We start from the raw sequence: 16,642 nt of genomic DNA, 5'->3' as shown, positions 1-16,642 counted from the left end.
AAATGAACAGGAAATAAATTTTTAAATTTTGAATTTAGTCCAAACTTAATATGGCTAAACGACCGCAAGCTTGTGTGTCAAAGCTAAAAGCAGCACCAGGGAACTGGTGTAAGGAGGAAGGGCTTTGTCAAATGCAGTCGCTCTACAAAATATAAAACATGAAGGTCTCTTGCTGTCAATACCCCAGCTGTGCACTGCTTATATCCAGATGCATATTATTTTGCACTAATCCCTTGTCTGTCAAGCTCCATTTTTAAACTCCAGAGCTAATTTAATTTTGTTAGTGTGACGTGGTGCAGGATTGAAGCACAGCCGGCAGTGCGGCTCCACTGTCACAACATGCTTTATAGCCCAACATTATGGCCCGAATTCATATAAAATGAACCTCATATCCAGTCAGTCTGTCATCAAGCATGGAAATGCAATTTCTTTTGCATTATGGTTGTTTAAGACAACAATATGAATGGAGCAACAAAGTTTTGAGTTTTTGTTTCGCCTGCAATTCAGAATGGAAAGGGATAAAAATATGTCTCACCATTGATCATTATGCGTCAAGAAGTATTGGACTGAACTAGAGCGGGGTTATTCTTCTGACAGCAGATTTTTGGTTTCACCTAACCAAGGGACGTTTTAGTGATTTATATATAACCCAGAATAGCAAAGTGTGCACACATTTGAAGAATAACAATTGTGCTGAAACCATATGCACACTCAAAAGTAACAGCATTCATTAAATTTGTCCCTTAATGGTACTATTACTTGTCTTTGCCCTACCAAGGGGACGCATTTGCATTCACAATGCAGGTCTAACTCCACGGTGCCTCTAATTGCCTCTAAATTTAGCATGTTGGCTTGTCCAGGGTACAGAGTAAGAACGAGAAGGCAATAACTAAACCATTACAGAGGGAGTGAGAAGTAAGGCAATCCTAGGAGGAGGATTTGGATCATGCGAAGGGCATATTTCTATGTTCAAGGACGTTTTCAGAAGAAAACAATGTGACACTGCATAGCAATGGCGCCGCCACAACAGACACTTAGAAATAACATTTGTGGCATACAAAGAACAAATGCTGCTCCACTTAATGATGCTTGACATTCAAAATAAATGTTCATTTCAAGCGCAATTATGTTTAAGAATCAGAAGTGAGGATGAAGGGTTTACAGATAGCTTTAATGTGAGGGCTGAATGGAAAGCACCTCCTGTGAGGCCAAAATCAACATCCTTCATGTCCTTGAGGCTGTAATAGAATGAGACTCTGCTTTACTTCTTCCTCCAGCATGATGAGCAAGAAAGAGGAATCAAGGTTTTTTCATTTCCAATTTTACTTTCAGATTTGTCATTCAAATGAGAAAAGTGCAGCTGGTTCAGCCTGAAAAACGCAAAGTATTTGGCATCTAAATGTCACCCACCTCATCTTAACCGCCTACTGTATTGTTTTTATTTTCTGCAGTGATGATCAAATGCAGCAGTACCCTCACAGCCGCCTGTATACTTTTGTCAATCTAGATCAATTTGGTACAGCATGGCACTAACACCACCAAGGTCATGGGTTTGATTCTCTGGAAATGGAAAATTTACAGCTTTGATACCAAAATTCACTTTGGATAAAAGCATTTGCCAAATATATTTAAGGCAAACGTTAATTCTAAGATTCCCTTTTGAAAAAATTCACTACTGTGCTTAAACATTGTGAAATATCATTACAATTTAAAGCAACTGTTTAAATATATTTTAAAATGTAATTTATATTTGATTGCAAAGCTGACTTCTAAGCAGGTATTTCTCCAGCGTTCAGTGTCACATGATCCTTAAGAAATCATTCTAATATGCTGATTTGCTGCTCAAGAAACATTTATTATTAAAGATCAAAACGGTTTAAATTTAAGCTTAAATTTTTTTGTGTAATCCGTGATACATTTTTGTTCCAGGATTTGTTATGAATAGAAAGAAAAACAGCCTTTATTTGAAATAGAAGTCTTTTGTAACACTATAAATTTGTTTACTTTTGATCAATTTAAAGGGATAGTTCACCCAAAAATGAAAATTCTGTCGTTAATTACTCACTCTCATGTCACTCCAAACCTACAAGATCAAATGCAGCAGTACCCTCACAGCCGCCTGTATACTTTTGTCAATCTAGATCAATTTGGTACAGCATGGCACTAACACCACCAAGGTCATGGGTTTGATTCTCTGGAAATGGAAAATTTACAGCTTTGATACCAAAATTCACTTTGGATAAAAGCATTTGCCAAATATATTTAAGGCAAACGTTAATTCTAAGATTCCCTTTTGAAAAAATTCACTACTGTGCTTAAACATTGTGAAATATCATTACAATTTAAAGCAACTGTTTAAATATATTTTAAAATGTAATTTATATTTGATTGCAAAGCTGACTTCTAAGCAGGTATTTCTCCAGCGTTCAGTGTCACATGATCCTTAAGAAATCATTCTAATATGCTGATTTGCTGCTCAAGAAACATTTATTATTAAAGATCAAAACGGTTTAAATTTAAGCTTAAATTTTTTTGTGTAATCCGTGATACATTTTTGTTCCAGGATTTGTTATGAATAGAAAGAAAAACAGCCTTTATTTGAAATAGAAGTCTTTTGTAACACTATAAATTTGTTTACTTTTGATCAATTTAAAGGGATAGTTCACCCAAAAATGAAAATTCTGTCGTTAATTACTCACTCTCATGTCACTCCAAACCTACAAGAGCTTCGTTCATCTTCGGAACACAAATTAAGATTTTTCTGACCCTCCATAGACAGCAAGGGAAGTACCACGTTCAAGCCCAGAAAGGTAGTAAAGACATCGATAAAATAGTCCATGTGACATCAAGTGGTTCAACCGTAATTTTATGAAGCTACAAGAATACTTTTTGTGCACAAAGAAAATAAAAACAATGACTTTATTCAACAACTCTTCTGTGTCAGTCTTCCCTGCGCATTCACAAGAGTACCACGACACATGCGTGTGATGCTGCTGTATGTACATTTTCTGATGTACACAAAAATGTTCACACAAAAAATATTCTTGTAGCTTCATAAAATTACGGTTGAACCACTGATGTCACATGGACTATTTTAATGATGTCCTTACTACCCTTCTGGGCCTTGAACGTGGTATTTGCATTGCTTTCTATGCAGGGTCAGAAAGCTCTTGGATTTCATCCAAAGATATTGTAATTTGTGTTCCGAAGATGAACGAAGGTCTTACAGGTTTGGAACGACATGAGGGTGAGTAATTAATGACAGAATTTTCATTTTTGGATGAACTATCCCTTTCACGCATTCTTGATGAAAGTATTAATTTATTAATTAATGCATTAATTTATAAATTTTTTAAGAGAGTTTTACTGACCCCTAAACTTTGGAATGGTAGTATGTCAAGACATCACTGCACCACTGGAAACCAAAGAGTTTAAACATGATCATTACACAGATTATTACTTAATAGGTTTAGTAAAAATGGAACAAGCTTTTATGAAATCTGAAAATTATTTTTATTTTATTTTATTCAGAACTTTTTTGTAAAAACCAGGTCATTTGAAAAATATCTTGTCACCAAAAGGATAAGGAAAAAACAACCAGATCAAATCTTTTCAGTATTGAAAACACAATTAGTATCAAATACAGTAAACACAAGTAAGGGTCCTATATGTAACTTCTACAAAATCATTCATCCTGGAAGAAGGAGTCTAAATCCCCCATCTCCTCATGGGCCTGTTTGGAGTTTGCCTGAGATGGATGGGTCACGCTGGCAGGATTTTCTTGGCTTCTTTGTGACATATCGACTTCTTTCTTGATGTCCCGGCCTCCATTGAGAAGCTTCTGACTCTCAGTGAAGTACTGGTTAGGATGATTGAGAGAAAACCCAGCATCCTCAACCTGAAACATACAAAACAAGTTCAGTAAGCATATGACTATACTTGCATTGCGTTCCGAACGTTGTTTAAGCGACATACATATTTAAAAAATTCATATCATAACAAAAATAAACACCGGTATTCGGTATGAACCGGTATACCGCCCAGCACTAATTTGAAATAGTGCATTTTTATTATTTAAACCATGTTTTAATAACCACATTGAACCAGGCTACACAGGGATTTTCAGGCTGGTAGCTTCTATGCAATCTCTCCTTTCTTTCAGCCTCATCTATGGCTGAGCCTCTTGCTGATGGATTCCTGAAAGCTGCATCGCATTCAGAACGCTGCGCAATCCATTTGTTTCTAAGTGCAGAGGATATGGCTGTTTAATTATGCTTCAATCACAGCACGCCCGTGATACTCCTCATGAATCAAACTTTCAAACCCATCTCTCTGAATCGAGTGCACGGGGTCCCTGCGGTAGTTAAGCTGTGGACAGAAAGATCCATTACACGGATTCATCTCAGAGTTAACACATTACAGTGGACTACCCTCGCCCGGCGACTCTGCGCCAAATGAAATATGCATAAACATGAAACAATCCCAGCCGAGGCCTAGAGATGGATCAATCCGGCGGATGCGCAACAAGCTCTCCTCCTTCCGAGGTCCGCCTCTCTCGGCTCCCCTCCTGCTTTTCATTATTCTCTCTATTGTTTGATTTATTGTGGTTGTGTAAATATTTCATCAGAGAAATATTACATTTTGACCTTTAAATAAATGCTGCCAGGGAGGAAGGAATGCAAGCATCTATTCGTTATGTGTCGCGGATGTGAAAGCAGAGGGCGCATATGGCAGTGATTAAAGTCTCCTATGCTCCAATCCAACAAGCGTGTTTTTGCGGCCAAGATGGTTGCGGCATCCCGTATCAGATGGAGGGAAGGCGAGGTGGTGCGGATCCACCGATGCTCCAACAAGAATGTTTTATTGTGCCTGTTAACGTCAGGGGTTTCTTCATTCACCTACCCTAAAATATGAGTCATGAATTTCAGAGCTGTGATTTTCATTGAGCTTGGTAGGAGGGAGGGGGCAGTTTATCTTTCAAATCCTGTTATTGCAGGCTGTTCATCAGGGAAGTCGTCTTATTCATTTTCCCGCATCATAAGCCGTTCGCTCTGTTTGGCTCGGGGCTATTAGTCATCAGCAATGACCCCAGTCCCGATTGCCCCGGGGCCACGAGCTAAATGATGCCCTTGGACTGCAAAGGAGCTGGCGTTTTACCGGGAGCCATTAAAAGTCATTATATCCTATCAGTGACACTTTGAGTGCATTACGGCATTAAGAGAGGGGTGGTGCAGACACAAACACTGTTATAAACCTTTCTTATTGAGGGAATAAATCTAGACGTGCAAGAGATTAGAAATTTATACACGCTCTTTGATTTACTTATCTTGACATTGAGCTAAAGCATCAACAACAGCGAGAACAGCAGCATATATGATCTGAAGCGTTTACAGAGATGTGTGTGGGATTTTACTATGCAGTGTTAATGAAAACTAAAACTATGACCACAGATTAAAATAATAATAATAAAAAAAACAATATAACTGAGGAAAACTAAACTAAAATACCTTTTCATGTACAGTTTACTACCGTTCAAACATTTGAGGTCAATACGATTTTTAAATTATTTTTATTAAGGATGCATTAAATCGATCAGTGTGAGCAAAGACATTTATACTGTTACAAAAATTTATATTTCAAATAAATGCTTACTTTAAATTTTAAATTTTTTTTTTTTTACTGTATTTCTGATCAAATAAATGCAGTCTTGGTGAGCATTCAAGACTTCTTTCAAAAACATTAAAAAAAAAAAAATCATACTGGGCCCAAACTTTTGAATTTTAGTTTTAAATTATTATTATTTTTTTTATATCAATAATACTAGACTGTGATAAAAATGTAACACCATTAAACTTTTTTTTTTTTTTTTACTTTAGCAGCCCTAAAATACTAAAACTAAAAGAGCTAAAACACTAAAAAATAAATATATAAAAATAAATAGTAATTTAAGCTAACAATGCTATTAAAAACGAAGGAAAACTAAAGTAAATTAACAACTAATTAAATACAAAAAAGTAAATACTACTAAGTAAAAAGTAAAAACTAGTATAAAACATCTAATAACCTACTATGAATTATTTTACTATAACATTTACTATGAATTTGCAAAAACAAATAATCAAAAATAGGCTACTCGGAAAAATAGATTATTTCGCATCAGCATTAGAAGTAGTTTCTGGTATATTCTGAAATAAATCTCATGAGTTTACTTGTTACTAAAGCCTCCCTGTTTAAAATCCATCTAGCACGGCTGACAAACATCTGAAAGGTTTACCAATCTCTTTCATATCCAAGACCGTCTTTTCCCCTTCTTCATATTAACCTGTCACCCAGCAGATAGCGTGCGTTTGCTTGGCGTTGGTGTGTGCACATTTTCATTCCCAACCTGTCAGCTGGGCTGCGTTTTTAGCAGAGGGACAGGGCACAGGTGTCACACCGGTAATCTTGACTGACATCGCTCTGAAATATTTCTCTCCTCTCGAAAAAAAAAAAAAGCAGAAAAGTTGCTGCCAGAGTCATATCCACCTCCTTCGTAATATAAAAATACGTAGAAGGAATCAGATGAAATCCATTAGATAGCCATTTAAATAGAGCTGTAATCATTTGCTTTCTCAACCAGTTCTGACACACAAATCCACCGCTATTATGCCCCTGTCAAAAGAAAGCATATTGAAACCGCAAAGCCCTTGAAAAGTCCAATCTCAAAGGGCAATCCAAATAGAAAAAGTAAAGGTTCAGCAAATTTATCATTTAATAAGAGTTTGTGCTCACTTGCCCTGAAAATATAACTACAATATTAGCCTTAAACATACTTTGAAAATATTAATGACCTTGAATGGACAATGTTGATCTAGTCTTCACCAGAAAGCTTTAGATGATAAAAGTTGTAAACGTATTGAAGGCTTATCGCTTTGATGCATGATTTATTAAATCAGAAAAGAAAAAAAAAGTAATGTCTCTTGTTACTTCAAAAAACATTTAAAAAAAAAAATATTCCCAATCTGTAACGGTTTCTGAAAGAATTACACATCTGTCCATTGGAATAAAATGTAGATATTCCATAGATACTTGATGCATTACCACTTCCGTCAGCCATGCTGAATTGGTGTTATAAATAAAACAACACTATGACATAAAGGCCTTGTCCTAAATACCACCCTAAGACCTCAAATGTCAAATACGACACCCTACGGGTCCATGGACTTCACTGACACAAGCAACGGTCATCTCAAGTCTGCAAATTCTCATCAAGTGCGCCATTTGTGATGGAGCCAAAAAGGACAGTTATACAGAATTATGGCTAAGAACCAAATTTAATCACCCATGTTGCTAATAAATGGTTAAAAACTATCTGTCCTTGTAGCAGACACCATGTCTCAGTGGGTTAATTAATTTTAAAGTGCTATACAAACTTTACAAATTCAGATTCTATTGGATTTTAAGCTAATGGCAGATGTGACTACAATGGTCAGGCTCTGTAAAGACTTTGCAGGGCTGTCCCTGAGCTGACAAAAGCAGGCCCAATTACAGCAGGCCAAAATGAAAAGCATCCTTACATTGTGTGTCAGCTCAAAGTACTTCTGGCAGGCCAGCTGATAGTGCATTCCCTTGACCAGTTCCAGAATCTGTGTAAAAGAGAGAGAGGAAAGGGTTGAGCGGTTAGGAGCGAGAAAGGAATAGGAAAACAGTCAGAGTGATAATGAATGAGAGTAATAGAGTGGTCTTAATTATTTATAATACGTTTACATGTATGCTCTAAAAATGTATCTGTGTAAATTATTAAAGACCAAATATTTAGAAGAGAAAAACAACACTTCTTGGCTCCACAAAACAGCAAAAAGAATCAGATGTCAAAGCCACCTTAAACTTGCCATTAACATGCACTTCATATCCAAAGAGTAACTGGATGTTCTTTTAATAAAATTTTATTTGCACCTTTGTTCATGTCTCCAGCATGACCAGATGGAAAACGCCACTTACATATTACACTGTAGAGCTTGTGTAAACTGAAAAACACCGACCGAGAGCTTGAAATGCTTTTTTGCCATTCTGACAGATAAAAAAATGAGGTATATGGTCGTCACAGTAAAGGATGCTAGCAGAAAAAAAGAAAAAGTCACAACAAAACACTTGCTTTTTGTGATATCAATGGTATATTAATAAGCATTACAACAAGGAAAAAAATTGAGCCTGACAGAAAATTTATAACCAAGCCCATCAAAGATAATGATTATGTGTAGTACAGTGTCTGTATTGCATATTACTTGTGTAGTTAGATAACACAAATGTATTAGTATTTATGTTTCACAGAAGAATATGGTCAGAAACCGTCCCTGACCACCTCTAAATCCAAGCACAATGAATCTGAAAGTATTTTAATGTGGTCATGTTACATCCAACTACAAGCTGATCGCTGACAATGCATGTTAATGGCAGGTGTAAAGGGGGCCAGAATGTCAAATCAATATCTAAGCAGTCTTTGATGAGCAATAAAGATGAATAACACAGTTAACAATGCATTGTGCTACTTTCGCTGACACAGCACACGTTTATGAGGTTTCAGGTGAGAGACAGCAGCAAAATGCCATCAAAGGGAGAAGTGGTTACACATTCTACTTCTCTTTCCTTTTCTTTTGTGCTCAGACCTCCCTCGGATAATGCTTTTAACACCATGTATTCTCTGTGGTAAAGTATGGCATTCCACCTCAGCTAGCATCGGCAAGAACTGAAATGCATAATACATGGGCTTAAAGGTGAGAGCCAACACCTAACTCAAAGCTCCAGAGACAAACGCTACTGGGAAGAAATTGTAAAATATACAGCAAGACACCAGCTAGGGGTTCAATGTATGCTGCGAAAAACAAGATAAATATCACTGGTTTAACATATTGCCTGAGGATAACATAGCCAAGAACAGCTAATAACATTACACATTAACACTGCACTTATTTGACTTGTAGCGATGTGTGGGTTTCTTAAAAATATATTTTTGCAGGCAGTTAATGATACTTTTTGCCTATTTAGCTACCCACTATGATTGGCTGAATAAATAAATAAATAAATAAATAAATACACACATATTATATAACACACACACTCTACAATAAAAATGTTAGTGCTGTCAAAATTAACGCGTTAACACAGGCGATTAATTTTTCCAGTTTAATGGCGTTAAAAATATTTAACAATTAACCTGGGTTGGAGCTAGCGTTAGCCACCCCACTCACAACTGCTGCTCCGGTCTCTTTTTTCTTGACAAGAATTGCATTTATTTAAATGCAGTACGTCTTTATGAGCACAAACAGAACATTTTTTAGACACGCACTCCACTTCCAGTGCCAGGCACTAGTCAAACGAGTGCAGAAATGGTACAGGTGACGAGGAGCTTGAGTAGAACAACAGTGAACTGCGGTCAGATGAGATGTTGTCAGGCCAAACATCAGTAGATACAAATTTTCCTGTTCTGTCAGCCTTTATATACTGTGCACATAGTACGTGCTCTTCAATTGCACACACAAATATGGCGGCACACGCTGTAGCCTGTATCATTTCATATTAAAGCGCAAATGAAACTACGAGCATGTATGTCAGATCCGCGTCATGTTCAGAAGCGGCAGCTCTTAAAGTAATAGCATCCAAAAACCTAATAACCCAGCTGCTGTGATGTCTGTTAATCAAAGAACAAAAGAAAAAAGAAAAAAAAAGAGGAAATCAATAACTTTTGTAGCTTTAAGGATTCATTTATTATTCATTTTGAATTTAGTGTTAAAACTTCAATTTCTGTATGTTTCCTACTTAAAACGCACAGGTAAATACGACACTTATTATAATGGGTTTGTGTGAAGATTGTTTTAAGTTCACTTAAATTAGAAGTTGTTGTTTTTTGAAGTCTAATAAATGTTAAAATTGATAGCACCCAATTATAATGTAATGTTGAATGGCTATAGTCAAGGTTAAATATTAGGAAAAAAAGAATAATTTCCTAGAGACATCAGTAGTATTGGTAGTGATACTCGCCTTCAGTCATAAAAAAGATTAGACAGAGTAAACTAATATAAAAAAAAGTTGTTTCTACATTCATTTGAAGATAATTTTGAAATTATTGCAATATAAAAGTATATTTAAAAACTTTAATGTTAGGTTGGATTAATCGTGATTAATTTCAGAAAAAATGTGTGATTAATTTCAGTCTTCAACTGATTGACAGCACTAAAAAATTTATATATTTTCACACAATTTTTTATTTTAAAATCTGATATTTTTCAAATCACAAGAATCATAAATGAAAAAAAAAAAGCTTAATAAAAGATAAAAGTGATTCAGGGAACAAATCACTTTTTTTTCCCCACATGAATATTTTTACTAAAATGTGCATCAATTTAGTTTAGTCAGTTTATATAGTAATAAACGGCAACATTTAACTGCATACTTAAGTCCAACACTTTAACGTGAAAAATCCTGCAGGACATCCTTGAACCTTGAACATGAGTGAATGAGTCATTGAACTGATTCACATAAAGTGTTTGCCACTAACAAACTACCACTCTTTTTGACACTAAAGTTAAAATCAGTTAAAATCAGAAACTTTATACACAATGTCAAGGAATGATCACATAACTAGAAAATGGCATTCTTGTAAAGAAGCTAAATTGTCAAAAAAGCACACTGAAACTGCAACATTCATGATGCTACTTAACCAAAACCTTTGTTAATATAACACAAATATCCAATATGTCACCAATATATAGCCTTGCAACCTACTTAAGTAATCATCACACTACAAATGTAATTCCATATATGATGTTTAGGTAAGAAAGCATCTACCCTGACAATAAAAAGTACACAAATTATTTCTATGTACTTGAAGCAACATTGGACACAAACTGACTTTGTTCTGAGTGCTTTATTATATCTGTGGCTTAATAGCTTGATAGCAAACAAACAGGTGCAACATAAGACTATAATTTCAGGGGCTGCTAAAGTATTAAGTGGTGGTGTGAAAAATGCTGGGATTAACTCCGTAACATGCATGCTACGTGTGACTCTACATGTTCTTGCTTCTTCCACTGTTTGAACTGTGAACCAAGCATGCGATCCTTTAATCTGCACTTCCTAAGGTAAGAGTCACGCTGTGACGGGCTCTAAGTGCAAGTGAGAGAAAGGTGAGCTCAGTTTTCTACAGCAGTTCTCTTTCCAGACTGGAGTCTCGCCCTTTTGACTGTAATGTCACTTTGTCAATAGACAGGTTGACTGAGAAGGTTGACGTTCTGCATTTTAATCACCCTACTACCCGGGCTTTTCACATTTTCTGAGGTTTTTAATTATCCAGAGCACTGGGCTGGCGCTGCGGTGAGAGGGCCACGTGCTGCGAGAGCTCCTGGGGTGAACATCAAGCTGTTGCTTCACACGCCCACAGGTCTAAGACTCTGAAAACTGAGAGTGTATAAGGACACTGCTTGGGGTCTCCAATGAAATTATGAATTTAATTGGATTGGAAATGTGCTACCCTTGGGCTGGCATGTCGGACTGCATTAGGCAGCCATCAGCCATTTCCCTCACCCGCACGATGGGTGGTAGTGGACGAGGCATGTGAGGAAAAAAGAAAAAAAAACAGCACACCTTACAGTGGGAACAAGCTAACGTTTCTCAAATAGCTGAGAATGATTTTTCATGCACTTCAAACTATATGCTTTATACAACAAAAAGTTCAAAAGTATAATTTCAACATATGTACATCTTCAACATTATGTGTAACATTACCATCATTTAAAGGTCAAATACCCCCCCAAAATAATACAAAACATAGTAATAATAATATAAAAACTATTCATATAAATGTAAATATGTAATATAAAAATATATATTTTTTAATTTTTGTTAGTTGGCTTCACTCATATCAGCTAGAAGTCTTAACTGTAAAACCAGAGATAGTATGCAAGATTTTGCTTTACATATATATATATATATATATATATATATTCTTTTTAAGAGCCTTTTAACGCTGAACTTAATGGCCTTATTAAAACCAGCCCGTTAATTGCATTAGCGTCAAAGGATTCTAACTCCAGGAGAACATTACAGCAAGGCTGGTCCATCTCATTTCACTGCCTTGGCCAGTTGCAGCTGCTTTAATGTGTGAGAGAAAATCAGCTGAAATGACTTTTAAGAGTACTTTAAAGAACGCATCAAATCACTAGATACAGCAAAGGTCAAAGTAATCAACACTGAGCTGAAGCTGTCATTACACTGGAGAATCCGGAGCGTTATTTCTTTTTGTCATTAATATTCCAGAAGTACAGCAGATTCATTAATATTCCAAAAGTACTGCAGGATGGGGCTTTCAGGGATGCCTTGTTAAAAATGAATCACACCACTTTTGTATGATTACTATACAGTCGTATCATTTTAATTGTCAAACGAATGTCCGTTCTACTCATTATTTGGTAGATTTTGTTTGGTCTGTGGTCATGGAGAGGTGAATTTGTGCAAATCATTTTAATTGGATGCCAAGTTAAGTTTTAAAAAGCCCTTTACACACACAGTGCTGAACCTGGTCAAGTGTGTGCAAGTCGTCGGACAAACCTGATTGATCCCACTAGGAGAGACTTTATAGTTCTGCAGCTTCTGTTTCAACAGCTCAGGGTCGCTGTGGCGGAATGGACACCCTGTGAAGAAGGCGAAGAGAAGGAGAAAATGGGTTTACAAGCATCAGTTCAAACCAGTGTCTGAAAATATGTCCTACAGGACAGTTGGAACACGACCCATGCGGTTTTTTGTGCCTTGAAGGCCACTGCAGGAAAGGGGTACTACTTGTGGGATCGTGTTTCCAAGCAAAAGTGAGCAATTAAATCTAAGTTCTCTTCCACAAGGCTGTTAGTGAAGGGTACATACTTTATGACGGCCACTTCAAGGAAGTAAATTAGCAGTTATGATCATGTGATCCTGGGTAAAGGGTACTAGCAATTCTTTTTGAAAAAAGGTCATTTAAGATCTTTCAAAACCCTCAATCGAATTCATGCATCCAAAGACCTTCATAAGAGGATTTGTCTGCATTATTACATGTAGGAAAGCAAAGACAACCATTCAAAAGTTTGGACTCTGTAAAGTTTTTGTGGTTTTGAAAGTAGACTCGTTAAGTTTATTTGAGCAAAATCAGTAATATTGTGAGATATTATCACAATTCAACATAACTGTTTTCTATTTGAATATATTTTACAATGTAATATTACTGTGATGCAAAGCTGATTTTTTTTAGCATCATTACTCTCTAGTATCCCATGATCCTTCAGGAAACATTTTTACATGCCGATTTGCTGCTCAAGAAACATTTCTCACTATTATCAATGTTGAAAACAGTCGTGCTGCTTAACATTTTTTGTGAAAACCGTGATACATTTTTTCAGGATTCTTTGATGAATAGAAAGTTCAAAAGAACAGGATTTATTTGAACAGAAATCTTTTGTCTTTACTAGTGTTGTCAAAAGACCCGGTATTTCGGTACCAAGTCGGAACTAAAAAAATGAAAACGTTACGGTACCAGGATTTTTTAAGTACCGGTGGTACCGAGTACCCGGTCAACCCGGTTCTTGATGCGCTATCCGAAAGCTATCCTCTTCCAGTGTTGCCAAGACCGCGGTTTTATTAAATAAAAGTACAGTCAAATTTTATCTCCTGTATAGACTTTACTGTACAGTGACTTAATGTTTTCTAACGTGAGTTAGATCTAGTAACATCTTACAGTGAGTGAACAATATATTTTTAAAACATTCATTAATGTTTGTGAATGTTATTTAATACAAACACTTGATCATTCATGTTTGTTCATTGTGCATTAAATAATTTTAACAGATTGAACTTTGAAATTAACCCTAAGAAGAATAATTGCCATATAACTATTGTTTATTGTTAGGTCATGTTATCTAACAAATAAAATCTTATTGTAAAGTGTTTTTAATACTACAGTTTCCATCTATTTGATATACACTTAATATATGTAATCTTATCTAAATTTATTATAAAAGCTGAGGTTTGTTATTTACTGAAAAGTTATATTTTAGCTGGTGTCGATCTAATGTTGCATTTGGTCAGACTCAGCCCATTGCTTTACTTAAGAATATTATATTTTCCTTTTACAGCTGCAGACTGTCCTGAAACACACCAGCAAACCCTAACACAGACAACAGTTTACAGATGTTTTTCAGTGGCAGCAGAACTATGACTAAACTTTTGGGTGAAACTTGTTTACTTCTTTCATACTTTTATTACTTGTGGAAAAACTTGAAACAATTTTAAATAAGTATAAAGAATGGCATTGGTTTTGTACATTTCATTTTTGTTTAACGTTATTAATAAAAATGTTGTTCAATTAGCATGTTTTTGTGTTTTGCTTTGGTACCGAAATTGGTACAGAGAACTGTGGATTTTCACTGGTATTGGTACCGAATACTGAAATTTTGGTACCGTGACAACACTAGTCTTTACTTTTGATCAATTTAATGCATCCTTGCTGAATAAAAGTATGTCTTTCTTTTTGTTTCATTTAAATAACTGAAAATGTGTCATTTTTTGTTTACATTTTAAACAACGCCACATGGAAATTAAACAAGATTTAACCTCATAAAAAAAAAGACATCACGCAAGCACTGTCCTAATAGCTATAAACAAATGTTCATACTATATTATCAAGGAAATATTTCATTTCAAAACAGTACCAATGGTGTATATCTTTGTGATGGTGTATTGAAGCATGTAAGACAGTAATGCCCTCCATCCTTTAGTATATACAACCTAAAGCTTTCTGGCCTTCATAGTGAGCAGGACATAGTGATGCTCACTTTCGGATGCATTTTGTCCATTATGTGCATTGCGAAAAGCAGATGTTATTAATTAGGCTGCGTGGACTTGCATTTTTGTATTCATTTTTATTTTACAGCTAATTCAAGACCACCTGCATACTATGTAGTCTTTTAATTCTCGTCATTACAGAACTAAAGACGGGCCTCTGGGGGACCGATCACATTTAAAACCAACAGTCTGGTAACTCAGTATGACTCACCATGGTAGTCGCCTTGGCTGGGTGGGTTTGACAAAATCACCTTCATGCAACTGTAGGGGGTGTAGTCAGTGCGCTTGCCTTCCTTCCCAAACATGTGGCGGACGCTGTAGGCATATGCTTTATCAAACTGCAGAGCAAGACAAAGACGAGAGAGAAAGAGAGAGAGAACGTGAGTTTGAGGGAGAGGACAGTAAAGTGCGTGAGAAGAGGGTAGGAATAGTGGGGAGGTTGTGGGTGAAACGAAGACATTGTCGTACATCAAGTAGGTTGTGGCAGGGCGTTTTCCGCTATGAAATATAGAGCTATTAGCAGGGACCTGCTGTAGCGGTGTCGCCAAACCGCAGACAGCTGTGACTGGATTATGGATAATGTGGCTGCTCTCTTTCTTGCTCCCCTCCCCCATCTCTATTTCACTCTATACACACAAATCTCATGTCTCTGAGGCATCGCCATCAAACCAAATTAAAAAATTAACACATGCAAAGGAAACCCGTGTTAAAGAGCTGCTACCTCAAGCAGAAATATAAACAACACAGCAAAATATTCACAGAGCAAAGAATTTTTAGAACAACATTGTTCTAACTTGTGATTTTAACATTACCATTCAAAGCTTCGGGGTCTGTAAGATTTTTTTAAAGTTTTTGAAAGACGTCTCTTATGTTCATCAAGGCTGCATTTATTTGATCAAAAATACAGTAAAAACAGTAATATTGTGAAATACCGTTACAATTTTTAAAAAACTTTTATATTTTGATATATTTTAAAATGATGACACATGATCCTTGATTTTTGTGGAAACTGATTTTTTCAGGATTCTTTAATGAATAGAAATTTCAAAAGAAAAGCATTTATTTGAAACAGAAAGATTCTGTTACATTTTAAATGTCTTTACTGTCACTAGGGCTGGGTATCGTTCAAAAATTTTCGATACCGATACCGATACCAATACCTTGACTTCGATACCGGTTCCTGAACGATACTTTTTTCGATACCAATTTTATGAAATCAATTTTAACAAGATTACATTATCTAAAAAAAAAAAACTTTGGTTTTATTTTTTTTAGCTTGTTGATGTTTATACAAACTCAAAGACTCATCTCCTGAGCCACTGCACAAAGGAACAAAATGTAAACAACACAATAAATCAGTGCAAAATAGTTGTAATAAAGCTCAAATAGTCTTCAGTTTACACATCTGTTAGGCATTTACACGAGTGCGTGTTCGTTTTAAAACGCAGCTCAGACAGAATCATGATTTCTATTAATTTTCCACTGATTTACTGATGAGCATTAGCAGCTTCCAGCGCTGTCTGCTTGTGTTCTCTCTTCCATGATCGCTACTCAGAGGTAATAACATATTTAATTTCAGCAACATTACATGGCCAAAACACACACGGCAATCGGAAGTTATTACAAAAACTTGATGGTGGTTTAAAGTGAGTTTTGAGTAAAAGCGGAATATAAATCTTATTTATTGTCTTATGTAGCATGATGCTACAGTGTGCATGAATGGTCACGTAACACACGCTTTCGGTCTTGTAGTATGAACGGACATCTGCATATGATCGGAACTCCACGCAGCTCCCGC

General features: G+C 36.0%; 1 protein-coding gene across 1 annotated transcript in view; it reads right to left on the bottom strand.

Moving 5' to 3' along the window:
• Window positions 1-3,538: 3,538 nt before the first annotated feature.
• The window catches only part of LOC107725490 (DNA primase large subunit-like), a 79,330-nt gene continuing 66,226 nt past the window's right edge, over window positions 3,539-16,642 (bottom strand). Inside the window, exons 11-14 of the mRNA XM_016534764.1 lie at window positions 15,056-15,182; window positions 12,583-12,665; window positions 7,557-7,625; window positions 3,539-3,898 (exon numbers count right to left, since the gene is read on the bottom strand). Coding sequence (XP_016390250.1) covers window positions 3,686-3,898; window positions 7,557-7,625; window positions 12,583-12,665; window positions 15,056-15,182 — 492 coding nt within the window. The 3' untranslated portion in view covers window positions 3,539-3,685. The remainder of the gene's footprint in view (window positions 3,899-7,556; window positions 7,626-12,582; window positions 12,666-15,055; window positions 15,183-16,642) is intronic.

Source organism: Sinocyclocheilus rhinocerous, unplaced genomic scaffold, assembly GCF_001515625.1.
Source record: "Sinocyclocheilus rhinocerous isolate Xijiao unplaced genomic scaffold, SAMN03320098_v1.1 scaffold366, whole genome shotgun sequence".
In the NCBI taxonomy this organism is placed as follows: Eukaryota; Metazoa; Chordata; class Actinopteri; order Cypriniformes; family Cyprinidae; genus Sinocyclocheilus; species Sinocyclocheilus rhinocerous.
This window is presented reverse-complemented; position numbering and strand designations above follow the sequence as displayed.